Below are 16,083 nucleotides of genomic sequence, written 5' to 3'. Positions count from 1 at the left end.
TGATTCCAACAGTTATGTGATGGTCATTTTTACTTCTCATTTATCCTCCAACTTTGACAAATTGGTGAATGTAAACTGGGTATGTAAAAATGGGTAACAAAAGGAAAATTAAGTGAAATCCTAGAATTACTTCAAAACATTCACTCCTATGTTTAAAATACTGTAAACTTGTACAGAAAAGAGGAAGAAATTATTCGTGGTTTTGTGGAAGCACTAAAATAAGACTCGGGGTCCATTGTTCTAAGCTTCAAGCTAAATTAAAATGCAGTCTCTGCCCCAATGAGCTAAGTTAATAACTTGTGGGTTCTACAACAGGCTTTGTTGCATTGTTACAACTATTATTCATGGTCAAAAGTCTCTAGCCACTATCATAACTACATATGCCAAGGATAAATTTGACAAGGTCAAAAAATTGTCTCTGTTTAGAAGAGACATTATCATACAGACTAACACTGGTATTTATAATATTTTATATTCCTTGACTTCATGTTAGGTTTTAAATATGTTACATAGACTCAGCTAATGCTTCTCTACTTGAAAACACATCAACTTTCTATTTGTTTATTATTATGGCCATTCCAAATGACAATGGATTGTTCCAATAAACAATCACAACTAATATTAACTGACTGCATATCTGTTGGACAGCAAATCAAAGGTTAACCCTGTGCCTGTTTTTTACTTTTATCTAGCAAAGAATAGCCTTTCTACTAAGATAATTTAACTTCTACTTTTTACCCTGGTAGCTTTCTGAAACATAAACTATAGAAAATATAAAACACAAAACATGAAATACAAATTGGGTCTTCCATATCCTTACAAGACAACTCTTTGGAATCTCAGACTTCATCTACCTAGAAACACCCAGAAACAGAGAGATGACCAATGATGTAACACAAACATGCAAAAGTTTGAAAAGCTCATTAAACTCACATGTGGACATACTCCAGCATTGAGTGACCTCACCTCTGCAGGTTTCACTGGATGGGAAGTAATTCTGTACAAATAATCTATGGCGAAAAAAAGCAAAAATCATGGAACACAGAAAAAGGAACGCCAAGAACCTTTTAATAATAAATCAAACAGAAGTTGTAGCTGGTAACTAATTAGCAAAGTTCGGGTGTTGAGCTAATGCGCTGTTCTACTACTCTAGCAGCTGAACACCTGAGGAGAAGGAGATACAGCAATGTGATGCTGTTAAAATAGAAAGCAAACTATTCTTAGGTATATTAAGGGCATGTGAAAGCTCATCATGTTACTCAGAAACATGAAGAACTCACCTAAGGCACTCGCCAGATCTGGACACACCACTTGAAGAGGTGAAAAAAGTGGAAATCATGCCAGAGAGAAAAACAAAAAAATACAGGACGTTTAAAAAACCGTAACCTTAGAGAAAACATGAATGAGTTGGCCTCACACAAACCAGGAAAGAGACCACTGCAGATGAGCTCTACATATACTTTATACATGTAAAAACTTGCTGTGGACAATATGGTGATCAGCTGCCACAATCAGTGCCATTTGCCACTATATAGCCAAAAACCTTTTCCTAAATCCAGGCTCTGTTTTCCTTGTTGAAAATGGAATTATTTCTTTTTCTCTTCTCAGAGGGCACAGAGAACTAACTACTTAAGCAAGACTGTAGCAAGTATTTCAAAACTTCTGGTGAAGAGAAATTGGGACAAACATCTGTCAAAAGTATCCTAGATATAAGTGAACAAAGGTGAGAGTGTAGACTAGATAAAACTGGTTGAGATCCCCTTGGAGATACACATATGAGATCAATTTCTCTAGCTTAATTTGTATTATAAGAGTAATCTCCAGTCAGTGAATACAGTTGTAAGTGATGGGCAGGAAGTACAGTTTTGTCAAAACAGAGAACGACTTTAAAAAATATTTGTCTTTCATCTTCACTCATAACTCTCAATACAATTGAAGTCAAGTCTTGTAGCAAAAGTCCTGCTTATCTTAAAAAGTAGCAAATCAAAACAATTTTGGTAATAATAGAGGCTTAATAACAGACAAAGCCTTAGATTACAATTTCTCAGTCTATTTACCATGAAGTTTTATTAGCGAGAGTATTGGTAAAAATACCTGTTTTGGCATCAAGCAACATTATATCTCAATGTAGCAAAGGGCACGAGAAACAGCATTAAAATGCACTGTAATTTAAAACTTATTTTCATAAGTAGATTTAGCATTTAAAACTTCAAGGCTTTAGTAAGGCAATGGGACTGAGACCTCTTAAATGCCTATACCGCTTTTGAAAATAGAACAGAAGCTCTCCCAAAAATGCTACTCTTCCAATTAAATTCCCAGAAGCTGCCTGTGTACTGGAGGACCATAGCTGTTATTCCAGTGGAGCTTATTGTAGCAGTAATGCAATATTTTAGAGGCAGTAATATAGTCCACATCAAATTACTATACATCAGTGTTTGGAAATTAACTTAATGACCAAATTTGCGTGACGTGTCAGCTCACTGTGAAAAGAAATGGTCATCCTGCAAAGTGGCAATCAGTAAACCTGTATGAAGTAGTGCTCAATACCAAATACAACTTGAGATGCCGAACAAGCTTCAAACTCCACACTGATTCACAGATTGACCCACTCTTGTGAACATCCTCACAGGATATCATAAGCTCTCCAATCAAAAAAAAAAAAAAAAAAAAAAAAGAGTTAGTTTCTGATGTTTCTGATGGCAGATGGTTCCCTTTTGGCTGAACAGTGGTAAAGGTTCTTAATCAGGTCTACAAGTACAGTGAACGTTCACATTGCTGAAAGAGAAGCATCACTCCATTAAAAGCAAGTTCATAAGCAAGTGTTAATCCCCATGCAATGTAGCATTTATCATTTTTCATGCAAGTGCTCATTCCAAGAGGATTATCACTTCCCCATCCTGCCCTCTGGCTGACTACACAGGGCAGAGAAATTCTTTATTCCATATGGAAGGGGAGAGGGAGGTCGGAGGAAGCTGTGATCTCCGGCTTCCAGTTTTGCTGTAGCTACTCCAAGTTGAAAGTGGGAAGGAGCACAGGCCAATCTTGCAGCAGTTGCTCTTCAATGAGAGTACAGATATGGCTTCCCAGAAGCTCTCTGGCAATTAGTAACACATCTCATACTACAAAGATGGGGGGAGGGAGGCGGGGGGTGCAAGCACTCCTTGCTAATGAACACATACCCGTGCAGATCCTACCAACCCGCCCGACCGAGTGGTCAGATGCACCTTTGATTTTTCCACACACAGAGTATTTCATTCGATTGAAGTGATTCTATTTTAAATGCCTCAGGTATCGATAAAGCGTCACAAATCAAGCACTGTAAGCACAGTTCTACAGCTTACATCAGTGAGTACATAAAACTGCTTGTGTAAGTTTAAGAAATATGAGCTGCCTTTCCTAATTAGATATGCACTTTTCTAAAGAACTGCCCCGCTTGCAAAAGAACATATTTTAAGTGGAACAATATTAGTTACAGGGTACTTTTCCTTTCCTTTGAGGCATAACATCCTTACCTCTCTACTGATGTCTCTCCTTGCAGAACAGTTATAGGCTACATACTGCTCACCTGGGTGCTCTTCTATGACAGATCTACTCATGCCATAATGTAATTGTCCGCACAAACATGTAAAGACAGATGTTCTAGACCCAATGGTATGTCAAATCCATCACAGAGACAATCGGAGCACTATTTTGTAATATGCCACACATACATAAAGTCAAAAGCACTGCATATAAAAAAGCAGCTAATAATGCTGATAATTTGTCTCTAGCATCCTATGTCATTCCTTGGAAATAAATGCTGCAACAAAAACTAGATTACATGAATGACATCTAGTGGACATACCCTTCCATAACAATCAGCATTTTCCATCTAAAAGTGTCACAAGCTTCACATAGTAAAAGCAAGTACCTGAACATCAATTAAACAACAGTAAGACTTTTCCTGGTTTGGGGTGGGTTTTTTTCATTTATTTTGTCTTCATAAGGACAAAGTATCATAGTGTCATCATGTGGTCATGCCTTAATCTCTCCTGTGCCCCAAGAGTTAATATTATTCACCATAAATCACCAGATCCTCAAATTCTTAAGAATAAATAGCTTTAAAAGGTTGTGAACACTGCCAAAGTCCTTACTCATTTTGACCATTCAAAAAAACCCTTGGGTTCCATTCCCCATTACTGACCAGAAAGAGCTGATTTGTCCTGCTTGTACAATGCCTTGCCCAAGGGATCGTGCTGTTTTATTAGGGTTTTCTAGCCACAATGGCAATACAAATAGCTATTTATATATGCAGGACAATTACATCAGGAGTCATTGGGTGATATTGCTGCACATGGACTTCTGAGCTCTTTTTCAGACTGCTTAAACATATTTCAGCTTTTGAGTGGCTGCACTATATATACAACTGTATATACAATGACTATAAAACTGCTTTTGCTTTTCTGAAAATATAAATTTATTTTTCTGCCCTGGATCCAATAAGCAGATTAGAGGAAAGCAGTGATCCATTTGCCATCAGAATCTCCTCTACAGGCCCACAGGTCTTACTTTTATCTCTTTCCAACCAGCTACAATGTGAAAAGCAATCTACTGATCAAGGCTCTGTTACGCTGCCCTTCCTAAGAATTAAAATTTGACGTGGATATATAAATCTGTAATGTTTGGTAACCCTGCAACATGTTTGTAGGCTAATCATGCTGCTGTGAATAACACAAACTAAATCCCTCACCCCAGCAATGGATGAACGTGGAGGAAACAACGAACAGCATACCTAAAAGACAAATATGTCCACAAAGTGGCACTGAACGTCAGTACACCTGTGTTCTGATCCTACTTTCGTTAGAGTTCCTCTCATGTGACCACGGACAAGTGCCAGACTAATAATCTTAATATACGCCCAGTTTAAATGAGCATAAATACACGCATAAATTCAAATATATATGTAAGTACATACATAAGAATGTTTCAAAATGGACACAAAACAGGCTGTGACATTTCCCTGGAGATCAAAAATGAGACGGTCTCAATTATCAGCTATCATTCCTTAACAGGAAATGTGATTATCCATATCTAGTTTGCAAATTCAAAGTGTTAGACTCAAAAAAAAATCTTGCAGGCATTGCTTAAAGCAGAAAGGTGCAGGAAGTTTTCCTTCAGGAAAAAAAAAAGAAGTATCAGGTTTTAAATTAGAAATTAATTATTTTCATTTGAAAAGTTCCCGTGTACAGGTAAGAAGCTATTTTATGCGAACACAAGGTCAGCTTCTTTAAAGTGCTGTCTCTGTGACAGGATAGGATATATATGAATGAAGTTGTAACTACATCTCGCATCATACACTGAGCACGTATCTAAAACTGCCTGAGGCAAACCTACTGATTTGGTTTCCAGACAGCTGCTCTGCCCAGGAGAGAGGCTTGACAACTCACTGAAGGATGATCAACAGAAAGGTATCGAAATAATGGTGTCAGGTTTGAATAACTAGAATTCATTCCTCATAAATGAGCAGCTTTCCACACAGGTTCCCACAGACGATTACTATACCTCTTCATGGACTAAAATGGCAAAGAAACAGAATCCCTCCCCGCTCCAGCACTTCTCACTAAGCAGAGCACCAACGGTGGTCCCTTACAATCACAATAACACCAAAGTGTTTGTGTAGTCATTAGTTCATCTAGTCATAGGATAGTAAGACACTTCTGGAGAATCTAGTAAAGAAATCTACAAATAGAAACTTGTCCAAACACAAAGAAAGAAAATAAAGTCCTGCAAATGATATCTTTCCTTCCTTCTTCTACAGAATCCAGGGTGACACAGGCCTTTCTCTCTTTCCTGTGCCTTGCAAGATAAAGATAGAAAGAAAGCAGCTAGTTAAAAACCCAAACCTGTAGGTAAGTTGTTCAAGGAGATACACTGGGCCACTAAAGTATCTGGGATATTGGGTATTCATCATACGAGTCAAGACACGTGTCTTGAGGATGGCCAAACTGTTCTTTGGAAACTGGAACTATACAGTGTGAGAGAGCACACTTCGCTGCTTGAGCGCACAAAGTTTCTATTCAGTTGATTTGTGGATGCATTTCATTTTCATGTCATGTCAAATGAAATTTTCACGTCAATACTTTCAGCAGTGATATTTCATTGTTCAGAAGAACAATATAGGACAATGGGCCCCCAAGGCAGTCTAAATAGTTCTGGTGAGTATCACGTAGATAAGGTCGTTTTGCATTTCCTGACTCTAGAACTCCCCCCAGAGTCTGTATTTTATTTCTTTCCTGTGCATAGTTCCATCTCCTCCTAGATTGAGCCGTTACAGAGCAGAAAGATGTTCTTCCATAATATCCATTTTGGACTTATTTAAGGAGAAGAGTTTCATGCATAAAACAAAACTCTGCAAACAATCCAAGTTCTAGTCTTTGTTGATTTTGATTCCAAGACACATTAACCGTAAAAGTACCCCATTAAAAACACAAAAAGACAGAAAAGAAAATCACTACATGTCACCATTCTTGTGTGGAATAAGCAGTTTGAAATTGCTGAACAATTGACACTATTCTGTTGCCCTGTCCACTACAAGAAAAAAAAAAAAAAAAAAGAAAAAAAAGAGTCATGAAAAGTTCTGTGAGGTTCTCCAGAGCTGAGTTAGGAAAGCTGGTGAACATTGTGCCTTTGTATGAAACGCATCTCTGCCGGATGAATCAGGTAAGTACAACTTACTGCATTTCTCCATTCCTGTGATGAGGCACCAGTGACGAGTGGGATTCTCTTTGTAAGACTCATGGACAGGACGAAATTCCACAAGCAAAAAGTAGGAGATGCAGATGCTAAAAATAATGCAGAGATATTTATATCTATGACTATACGCATCTTCCTACTAACTCATACCCTTCAATTCCTTGTGAGCTTACACCTTGGTTTCCATAACACATTTCAACTGCAAGGCCTTTGACAGCTTCCTCATATGAAGGGGATTTTATGGCTAGCACAACAAGAAGTTGATGCTTAGAGAATCTAAGCGATGCTCTAATATACAGAACATTAATGTTGGGTCTGATGAGTTAGGAAAATGCATGGGTCAGTCAACAGAAAAGATAATTGGTTAAAATAATAATTTCTTTCCTGTTGTGGTTTCAACTTGTAGGCAGAACGGTTGTGTCCTTTGCATATTCTGAAAACATACTGAAGTATACTCGAGAAGACCTTGTGAGTCCTAGGACTAAATCTGCAACAGAAATAACATATTCACTGCCGGGGGGGGGAGGAGAAGATATCTGTAAGAGTTCGGTTTCTCAGCTTTTAAAGAGACTTTCATGATTATGGCCCGAGAGAAAACAGCCCTATACCTTTTGCTAAAAGTTTGCCTCTGAAAGTTCTGCCCAGTTCTCCGGGTGCCTGATGTCCGGCTGTCTTCCCTAAGCTGCCACAGGAAACGTCCTGTAAACACGCAGGTTGCGATAGACTTTCTCAGGAGAACAAATATCCATTCCGAGTGGGCCAATTGGAAGATGAAAAAGTGAACGTCTAGATCTCACGCATGGTACAGGCAAGACAGCTACATTGCTGAACCACAAGAATGAGGGAAGACCTTATCACCCCAAACGAAAGACAGTAATACAACTTTACTTTTCAGCACAGTTATGTAAACCGGATGCTTTTAAAGCCCCTGATTTCCTCTGGATAATCATGGAGCAGCTGTAGCTAAACAAGGTGTCTCATTATAGAAACTTGTTTTAAGAAATTGCACTAATTATGTTTAAGATGCAGCCCAGAACTCAAGGTTTTGTGTTTTAACACTTGAAAGCAAGCAGATTGGGATCTGATTACATACACTATCACAGGAGTGACCTATTCAAACTACATGGCTCTGATTGAAAAGCAGATACGCTCAAAGTGGAGAATTTCTCATGAAAGGTTCAGCAATCAAAAAATTCTTTCTGATCTTGGTTGATTACAGTCTAGAGCTCTTCATCTTTGTAGCAGATTGCAAAGCTCACCTCCACTGAAAACCTCTGGCAAACCTTTACAGATGGCTCTACAGGAACCCTGAAAGATACTCTGCACTCAAAAGAAGTTCAAATCCTTTCCTTTGGGTTCCTTTGAGAACTGAAAACTCAGATATTTCATCATGCCACAAAGCGAGCCACGTGATCAGTAAATGAGAAAAATCTTAAAAAGAGTACAAAAGTCCCCATATGCCAAACTTTATATCTCTTTTACTAAGAGCTTGTTGCTCAGACCAGAAATAGATTTTCAAAGGAGCTACAAAATCTTGGTCGTTTCAGGAAAGAGAAAACCCAGCTGCCCATTAATGCTCAATTTTGATGTTTGTAAATACGAGGAAAAGAAAGAAAGGTCAATCTAGAGAATGCATTCAGGGATAAATTACGCTGCAGTTTTTCAGTCAAGAAGCAACAGGGAATTCAGTGAAATCACGGAGATATACTCAAAGCTAAAGCTGGCCTTGTAAACAGGAAAAAGAAATAGAGCCATTTGCAAAGATATTCTGAACAACATTATTCAATATAAACTCAAAGAAATAAAAGCTGCAATACCATTCAGTATACACTACTGAGTGTGTTAGAGCAACACAACACTTGCTATAACAATTGTAAGCAAAAGTACTATTTATGTACATATTTAAGATGCTTTCGAGATATATTTTTTATTAAATTTTGGTCAGTACTCTAGCATGACTCTGATCAGACCTCTGTCACACAAAATATGAAGTAAATTGTTTAGGTTTTGCCTTTTAAATATCTATAAAAGGATCTCTCATGATCAACCAATCTTCCATGCTTTACCACAGCCTGACACTTTTTAGCAGGACTGCAGGCTTTGTATCACTTCAAAGTTATAATTTTCTACCTGTGTGTAAACTCAAAATACAGCAAACGGAAACAAAATAAAGTCGAGGATGTAAGAAAAAAAAAAAGCAATAGTTTGCTACCACGTACTTCTTCTGAAATATATAGAACTTCAATTTTCTGAAATGAGATTTTTATTATTTGAAAAAATGATTGTTCACTTGCACTAAATATCTTGAAAAAATATGTATTTCTAAAAATTATCACTGTGATACTCACATAGCAGTAAGTTTAGTAAGCAAAAGACAATCTATTCAATAACTAGGATGACAGACGAAAGTCAGGTTTCAGCTTTCTGTTCCAAACTATATTACAAACGAGCTGTGGAAGCAACTATAAAAAGTACAGTACAATAGCAACAGTGAGGGTTAATTCAAGTTTCTGAAGAGCTTTGCAGCCTGAGTGTAGCTTATGTTAGTAAAGCAAAAAATAAACTCTAGGAAGCATAATATATTTATGGTTACAATCAGAATTATAACCATGCTAGCTGATGGAATGTTAACAGATGAGCCATAAACACACACACAACTCCACCCTAATCACTGGTTTATGAACAAGAAAATTCAGATTAAAATTGTTTGCAATATTGCGGTAGTATTTCTAATATCTGCTACAGAAACAGAGGAACCATAGTTTACATAGGAATTTAAAAAAATAGTTATTTACATGTTGACTAATCTAGATTAAACCAGAAGATAGCTAAAACAATCTCTCTCCTCGAATTTTGTATATCTAGAGAGTTGTCTATAAAAAAAGAAACAAAGGATATTCAATGTATGCGTTTCTTTTCATTTTGACTGTGGAAAAACAAAGGCAAAAGGAGATAAAAGAATGCAAGTTTCATTTACTCAGCCAAATGCAGTACGGTGAAGATAAAATGTTTTGTTTAGTCAGGTTTTTGGTTTTGCTTATACAAACTTCAGACACTTCAGATCTGTTTTGTACTTTCAACATACCAAAGTTCAAAAAGGGCTGCACCAAAAGGTCGCATTACAGAAGCACAGCAGAATGTAACTGCTTATGTAGTGGGAGCCTGGTTACGTTGGCTAACGCAGAGATGGTTCTAGAAAATACGGCCGTACTGCTACACCGTGCCGACCAGAGAAGCACAGCCATCGCTGCTGTAGCTGTGCTGCCCTACACCCGCGAAAAGAACACTGCAGGACCAAACTCAGCCTTGCAGAAAGAGCCGTAACATCTTCCCATGGGCCTGAGACAATTGCCAATCTGTTCTAGCTAATCCAAAACAAGGCAGCCCAGAAAGCCAACAGCATTCCGGGCTGCATCAAAGGAAGCATGGCCAGCAGGTCGAGGGAGAAGATTCTACCCCTCTACTCTGCTCTGGTGAGACCCCACCTGGAGTACTGTGTCCAGCTTTGGAATCTTCAACACAGGAAGGACATGGACCTTTTGGAATGGGTCCAGCAGATGGCCATGGAAATGATCAGAGGGCTGGAGCCCCTCTGCTATGAAGACAGGCTAAGAGAACTGGGGTTGTTCAGCCCGGAGAAGAGAAGGCTCCAGGGAGACCTTATAATGGCCTTCCAGTACCTGAAGGGGGCTACAGGAGAGATGGGGAGGGACTCTTTATCAGGGAGTGGAGCGACAGGATGAGGGGTAGTGGTTTTAAACTGAAAGAGGGGCGATTAGAGTAGATACTAGAAAGAAATTCTTTAGTGTGAGGGTGGTGAGGCACTGGAACAGGTTGCCAGGGAAGGTGTGGATGCCCCATCCCTGGAAGTGTTCAAGACCAGGCTGGATTGAGCTTTGAGCAACCTGGTCTGGTGGGAGGTGTCCCTGCCCATGGCAGGGGCATTGGAACTTGATGATCTTTAAGGTCCCTTCCAACTCTAACCATTCAGTGATTCTATTCTAAGACAGTTGACTACGCAATTGTATGTACCGGAAAAGGTCTCCTAGCTCAAGTAAATGTAGTTCTCACAAAAATATCTGATTTTGGTTTTAGACCTGAGGAGGCCTGGTTGTGACACTATCCACTGACAGTGTTCTGTGTAGCAATGGAAGATTTTTGCTTCAGAGTTTCTATGGCCCCAAGCAGCAAATCTTTTAATGTTATGATGATCACCACCATCTTCACCCTCTGGGAAAAAGACAATACATCGAGTTTCCCTCATTTTCTCTAAAAAGAAATGAGATGCTAAAGAAACTGTGTGACGTTTAGGTGCAGTTCTCCCAGACAAATGCTGGGAACTGTTTCTCTCAGGATTTATAGGACTCTGGTCAGAAATTAAGAAATCCAGGCTTTGTCTAGCTAGTTGCAAGCATGACTATTTGAAGCGAAGTGCCAAAATTATGAAACAAATACTAGACTTTTTTACAATTAAATATATGCCCAAGTCTCCATAAATTAGCATGACCTCCATCAAGAAAACAAAATGGTCAGCTAGAAAAGAACAAAATTTTCTTTGTTTACTGGAAGAGTTTACCATACTAGCCAGAAGTAAGATAAAACTTGCAATCGTTTTTTTTTCCTGTGCTTCTTTATATGAAGAAGTTAATGTTATTTTAAGGTATTTCAACCCTTCATTAGATGCAGAAGCCTATGAGTTCTGCTGGGGAGATGTGAGGTCTGGTTAATTCCTTTTGCCAACCTGTTTTCTTACTGAGAAACAGTGATTTGTAGAAAAATCAATGGAAAATGACAAATATCTAGAACTCCCAGATCTTCATGATCATTTAGATTGTTCTTGTAGACTCATGAGATAAAAATATCAAAATTCAGAGGCAAAAGATTTCAGTTTAAAACTGGTATGGAAGTCAGGTAACCCTTAAAAAAAAAAAAAAAAGATTTCTCTGTCAGGTGAAAACCAATCAAGTCATCACACTAGCTTTAAAGTCATCCAATTTCAGCAAACACCTTTGATCTATTTCAGTGTCCTGTTACCAATCAACTGCTGATGAAGAAATATGCAAAATGCAGAAACGACAATGAACAACAGAACCTTGTCCTGCCCAGACATAAACACATTACAGGCTACAGCAGGTCATGGGAAAAGTAAGTCAGTTCTTGATCTCATAATACACAAAATCACATATTCCAAGAGCAAAAAAAAAACTAATGCTTTCTGCTTACCTGATACGGAACAATACTCCCATGAGCAGTACCCCAGCGCTTTGCTTCGATTTTGAAATTCAGGTAATTAGCTGCTACGTGAGTGAGACATGCAACCTGGAAATGGAGAAAAAGTAAAGTATTCAGGAAAGCTTCATTGACAACTTCTCTGAGATTTCTGTATATTTATATGTGCTTCAGATATGCAAGTTAAAATATTTACGTCACAAAAGTATCTTTTACGTATTAAGTATAATATACATTTTTTAATACGAAAAAATTCAAGTTATATCTATATGATGGAAGTGTTTGTATAATTACAACTCAATAACTCGATAAACTCAAAAACTAATACATGGCCTATAACACTAGTAATGCTAGACAAGTCTAGCATTAAACTACCCTAAGAGATAAGACAGTATTACTCTATTTTGCTGAATGGCAGCAAAGAAAAAAAAAGAAAAAAAAAAAAAGAATTCAGTGTCTTGTCCAAAGTCTGGTGGGAAGCATGATGGATTTGTGGGATAGACCTCACCGTTTCCTGAACCTCAATCCCATGCTTAAATCACAAAGGCTTTTTCTCAGTTAGAAGATTATCTTTCTGTTTTTTCTCCTATGCTTCTCATTTTACATGCCTAAGCTATGGAAAATACTTCTGAATTCTTCAGCTCCCCACATGCTCTGTAATATTAATTAAGTGGTAGGCTTTGATAAATCATCTGCCATTAGAAGATAAGGAGAGATTTTTCAAGTTATTAGTCAGACAGACAAAACTGGAAAAAGATTAATTTTGTGGAGAACATGGCATGCTAATTTAGAAACCAAATTTTGAGGGGACAAATGTGTATTTTGTAAGCACAAATGTATCTTTGGAAAAATAAGTGAACATTTATGATGCAGTAATGCATGAAGATCAGTGGTTCTGTTATAATCAATGGCAGATTCTTTATTCTAATTTCTTCGAGAGAATACAGCGTGTGACTATATATCTGAAGCCAAGTAATGCAATAAGGCATTACATTTAACATGCAAGGTGATCACAAATTCACCAGACACAATGTATTTGTTTTATGCTGTTAACTAGTTGTGCCAGTAAGTGCAACTGCTGGCCTAAACAATAGGTCACGGGAATATTTTTTTCCAAAAATATTATTTTCTTCATATTTCTCCCCTAGATGGAAGAAATTTAGTATGATGATCCAAGTGTTTACACTATTCCGTGCCTACTAATCCATCTAATCTACATCAAAACATGCAGTAATTAATTCAGAGTCAACCATCCACATTCCAATACGTGAATTATATCAGAATTTCTAGAAAAAGATTGTAATTTCTTTTTCTCTTCCTTTCTCCATAGATGCTGAAAAGGCAAGGGGAATGTGTCACTCTCACATTTAAAGCAAAACAACTATTTAACTGTAAATCATAGATACAGTGATCTAGTTCAGCAGAAAACCTAGGAAAATATACAGCAAATAAGAATTTAACTGCTACCAAAAACTATGTCCATGTATACTAACTACAAATACAATGCCTTATTCCTGAGTAATGTTGGAAAACTCTTTGTAGTTGGATTTCAGCAGCAGCTTATTATATCCCAGTGTCACTTCATTCAGCTAAAATGTTGAACAATCTCTCGTCTGTCCTTCAGGCCCCAGGAAAATCTCAGCAATTAAGGAAATGGATCTGGGAGGTACGTAGAAAGGACTTTTTCTTATGGATTGCAACTTTCCTCAGCAACACAGAATGAAATACACAGTTACTACAGAGAGAGTTTAATGAGTCACAGAAGTGTGTTATTTATTAATAACAGATACCCTAGACTCATCATTCCCGTCATTTTTCACTTTGGGGTCACACTCCATAGTGATTTTTTTTCTACCACAGCAAATGGTGTCCTGGTTTGAAGTAGAACAAAACCAATTTTCTTTTCAGTTATTTTACGTTTCACTGTCATGGTTTAGGCTGGGCAAAACAAACGACAAATGCCTATGTGATGATGATGAAATACTAATCGTTAGATATTCTTCTGTATGGTTGGTGCGTAACAAACATGACACAGCTGCTGTATTCCACATAAATTTCACTGACCGGTGAGATGCATCCATTACAATGGGCTTTTAAAGACATAAGGATGCCCTCTGTGATACGTTCGTTTAACTTCCCACACTCCTGGAAGGAAACACTATACCAAACTTAACTCTGGGAAGGACATGGTGAATTAAAACCTAGTGAAACAGAAATCCTAAAATATTGATATTGAATACAATTTCTTTGTTTATACCTATGCTGTAGAAATAGAGCTATTAGTTTCTGTCCTGGTTTCAGCAGGTAAAGTTAATTTATCTTTCTAGTGATTGCTGTGAAAGGGATTTCAGTAATACCTACTGTTTGTAGCTGTTGCTAAGTGATGTTTACATTATTCAAGGACTTTTTTCAGCTTCCCATAGAAGAATAGACAGACCAATGGAAAGGCCAATTAAATACTCCGTACCATAGATGTCATGCTCAATATATAAATGGGGGTTGGCCGGGGAGCAGGAATCCACAATCACTGCTCAGGACAGTGCCAATTCACTGGGCAGTGAGAGCATCTGGTGTTACTATTATTATTGTTATATTATTATTACTGTATTAGTGTTATTTTTCCTTTTCTGATATTGTTTTATTTAAATGTCTTTTTCCCAACTCATGAGATTTTTTTTCCTTTCCCCTCCTTTTCTCCCTCTTCTCCCTTGTAAGGGAAAGGGGGGTGAGCGAGCAGCTGCATGGTAGGGGTTAAATTAAAAAATAATTCTTCACAAGAAGTTTCAGAAGAAAGCTTCCATCCTTAAAAAAAAAAAAATCTTTTTAACACAGCATTGCAAATTGCTTCAGCTTTCTCAATAGGCTGAATACTATTCTTTTAATGGTGAAAAACATATACATCTAGATTTCTCCAAAGCACTTGTTCAGAGTACTATAGGAAAAACACAATACACACTAGCTATTGGAACTGCGCCACTAAAGCTTCTGCTCAAAGACTTGTTTCAGTAGCAATAGAGAGCAAATTCCAGGGAAGTCACAAGCTTTGTAAAAACTGAGAAATTTTGGAACTAAAAGTTGCCTAGACTATACCAAGGCCTCAGTTCAACGTGATACTTAGTCTGAAGAATAATTCCATTTCAGTCAATGTACCAATCACTTGCTTGAATGCATATGCCTACGTATCCTGTTGAAAATGCTTTACTTAGTGTTTTTTCAATAAATCATGAAGGAAAAAGGCTTTTGGTTCCCTTTGACTCCCTTCTCTGAGTTGGGTACTTTGTTCATAGTCAAATCAGGCAGCCAAAAAGAATTATTATTATTAGTAGTAGTAGTATCATCATCACCATCCAAATAAACTTATATTGACCACATCAAAGTAAATATTCCAGTGTTTTCTGTTTCATGTATAAACACACTTAGTTGAGTGAACTTCTGTGGCCTTTTGCCCCTTTCATTATAACTCTCTGATGAAGTCAACAGACTTAAAAGGTGATTCTACTTCTACTGTCCCACGAAACTCTTATAGACAGTCCCAGGACTAGCGTGCTTTCCCCCTTCCTCTCTTGGCTTAGTTCACTCTCTCTGGTCTCTCCAAAGATTTACTCTCACTAAAAAGGCACTACCCAAAAAAAAAAGAAATCTTTCAGCGTATACATTTTATGTCCTCAATAAAGAACACAAAGAATTTATCTACCTATACCTCATGGTTGTTAAGCAAACTACTGAAATACAAGCATAAAAAAGATACCCCAACTGAACATTATCCCCTAGAAAAAAATGTTTAAAATGTTTTTAACAAAGTAAGTCCAAATTCCCCTGTAATTCAAGACTCAGGACCTCACTGCTACAGACGCTTCTCGCAGTGGGAATATCTATCATACAATCAATCTCTCAAAATGAAGTTTGGGTACAACTGTATTAGACATTCAGTTAAGCATTTTCAAATCTACATTTAAAACTCCTTTCCTGAAACCTTATAGACCCATTTCTTTTCTCCTTTAATTAAGAACTAATCCTTAAAAGTAACCTTTGGGCTTGTAACATTAAAGCAGATGTAATCCAATGATACAGACATCTCTGTATTCATTTGCTTGCAGAGACAGATCTATGCACTGTAAATAT

General features: G+C 37.5%; 1 protein-coding gene across 1 annotated transcript in view; it reads right to left on the bottom strand.

The window, feature by feature from the left end:
* SUGCT (succinyl-CoA:glutarate-CoA transferase) overlaps positions 1-16,083 on the bottom strand; it is a 347,492-nt gene that overhangs the window by 268,065 nt on the left and 63,344 nt on the right. The window contains exon 9 of the mRNA XM_074146556.1: positions 11,956-12,051. Coding sequence (XP_074002657.1) covers positions 11,956-12,051 — 96 coding nt within the window. The remainder of the gene's footprint in view (positions 1-11,955; positions 12,052-16,083) is intronic.

This window comes from Numenius arquata, chromosome 4 (assembly GCF_964106895.1).
Source record: "Numenius arquata chromosome 4, bNumArq3.hap1.1, whole genome shotgun sequence".
Classification (NCBI taxonomy): domain Eukaryota; kingdom Metazoa; phylum Chordata; class Aves; order Charadriiformes; family Scolopacidae; genus Numenius; species Numenius arquata.
The sequence above is the reverse complement of the archived record's forward strand: the minus strand, read 5'-3'. Positions and strand labels throughout refer to the sequence as shown.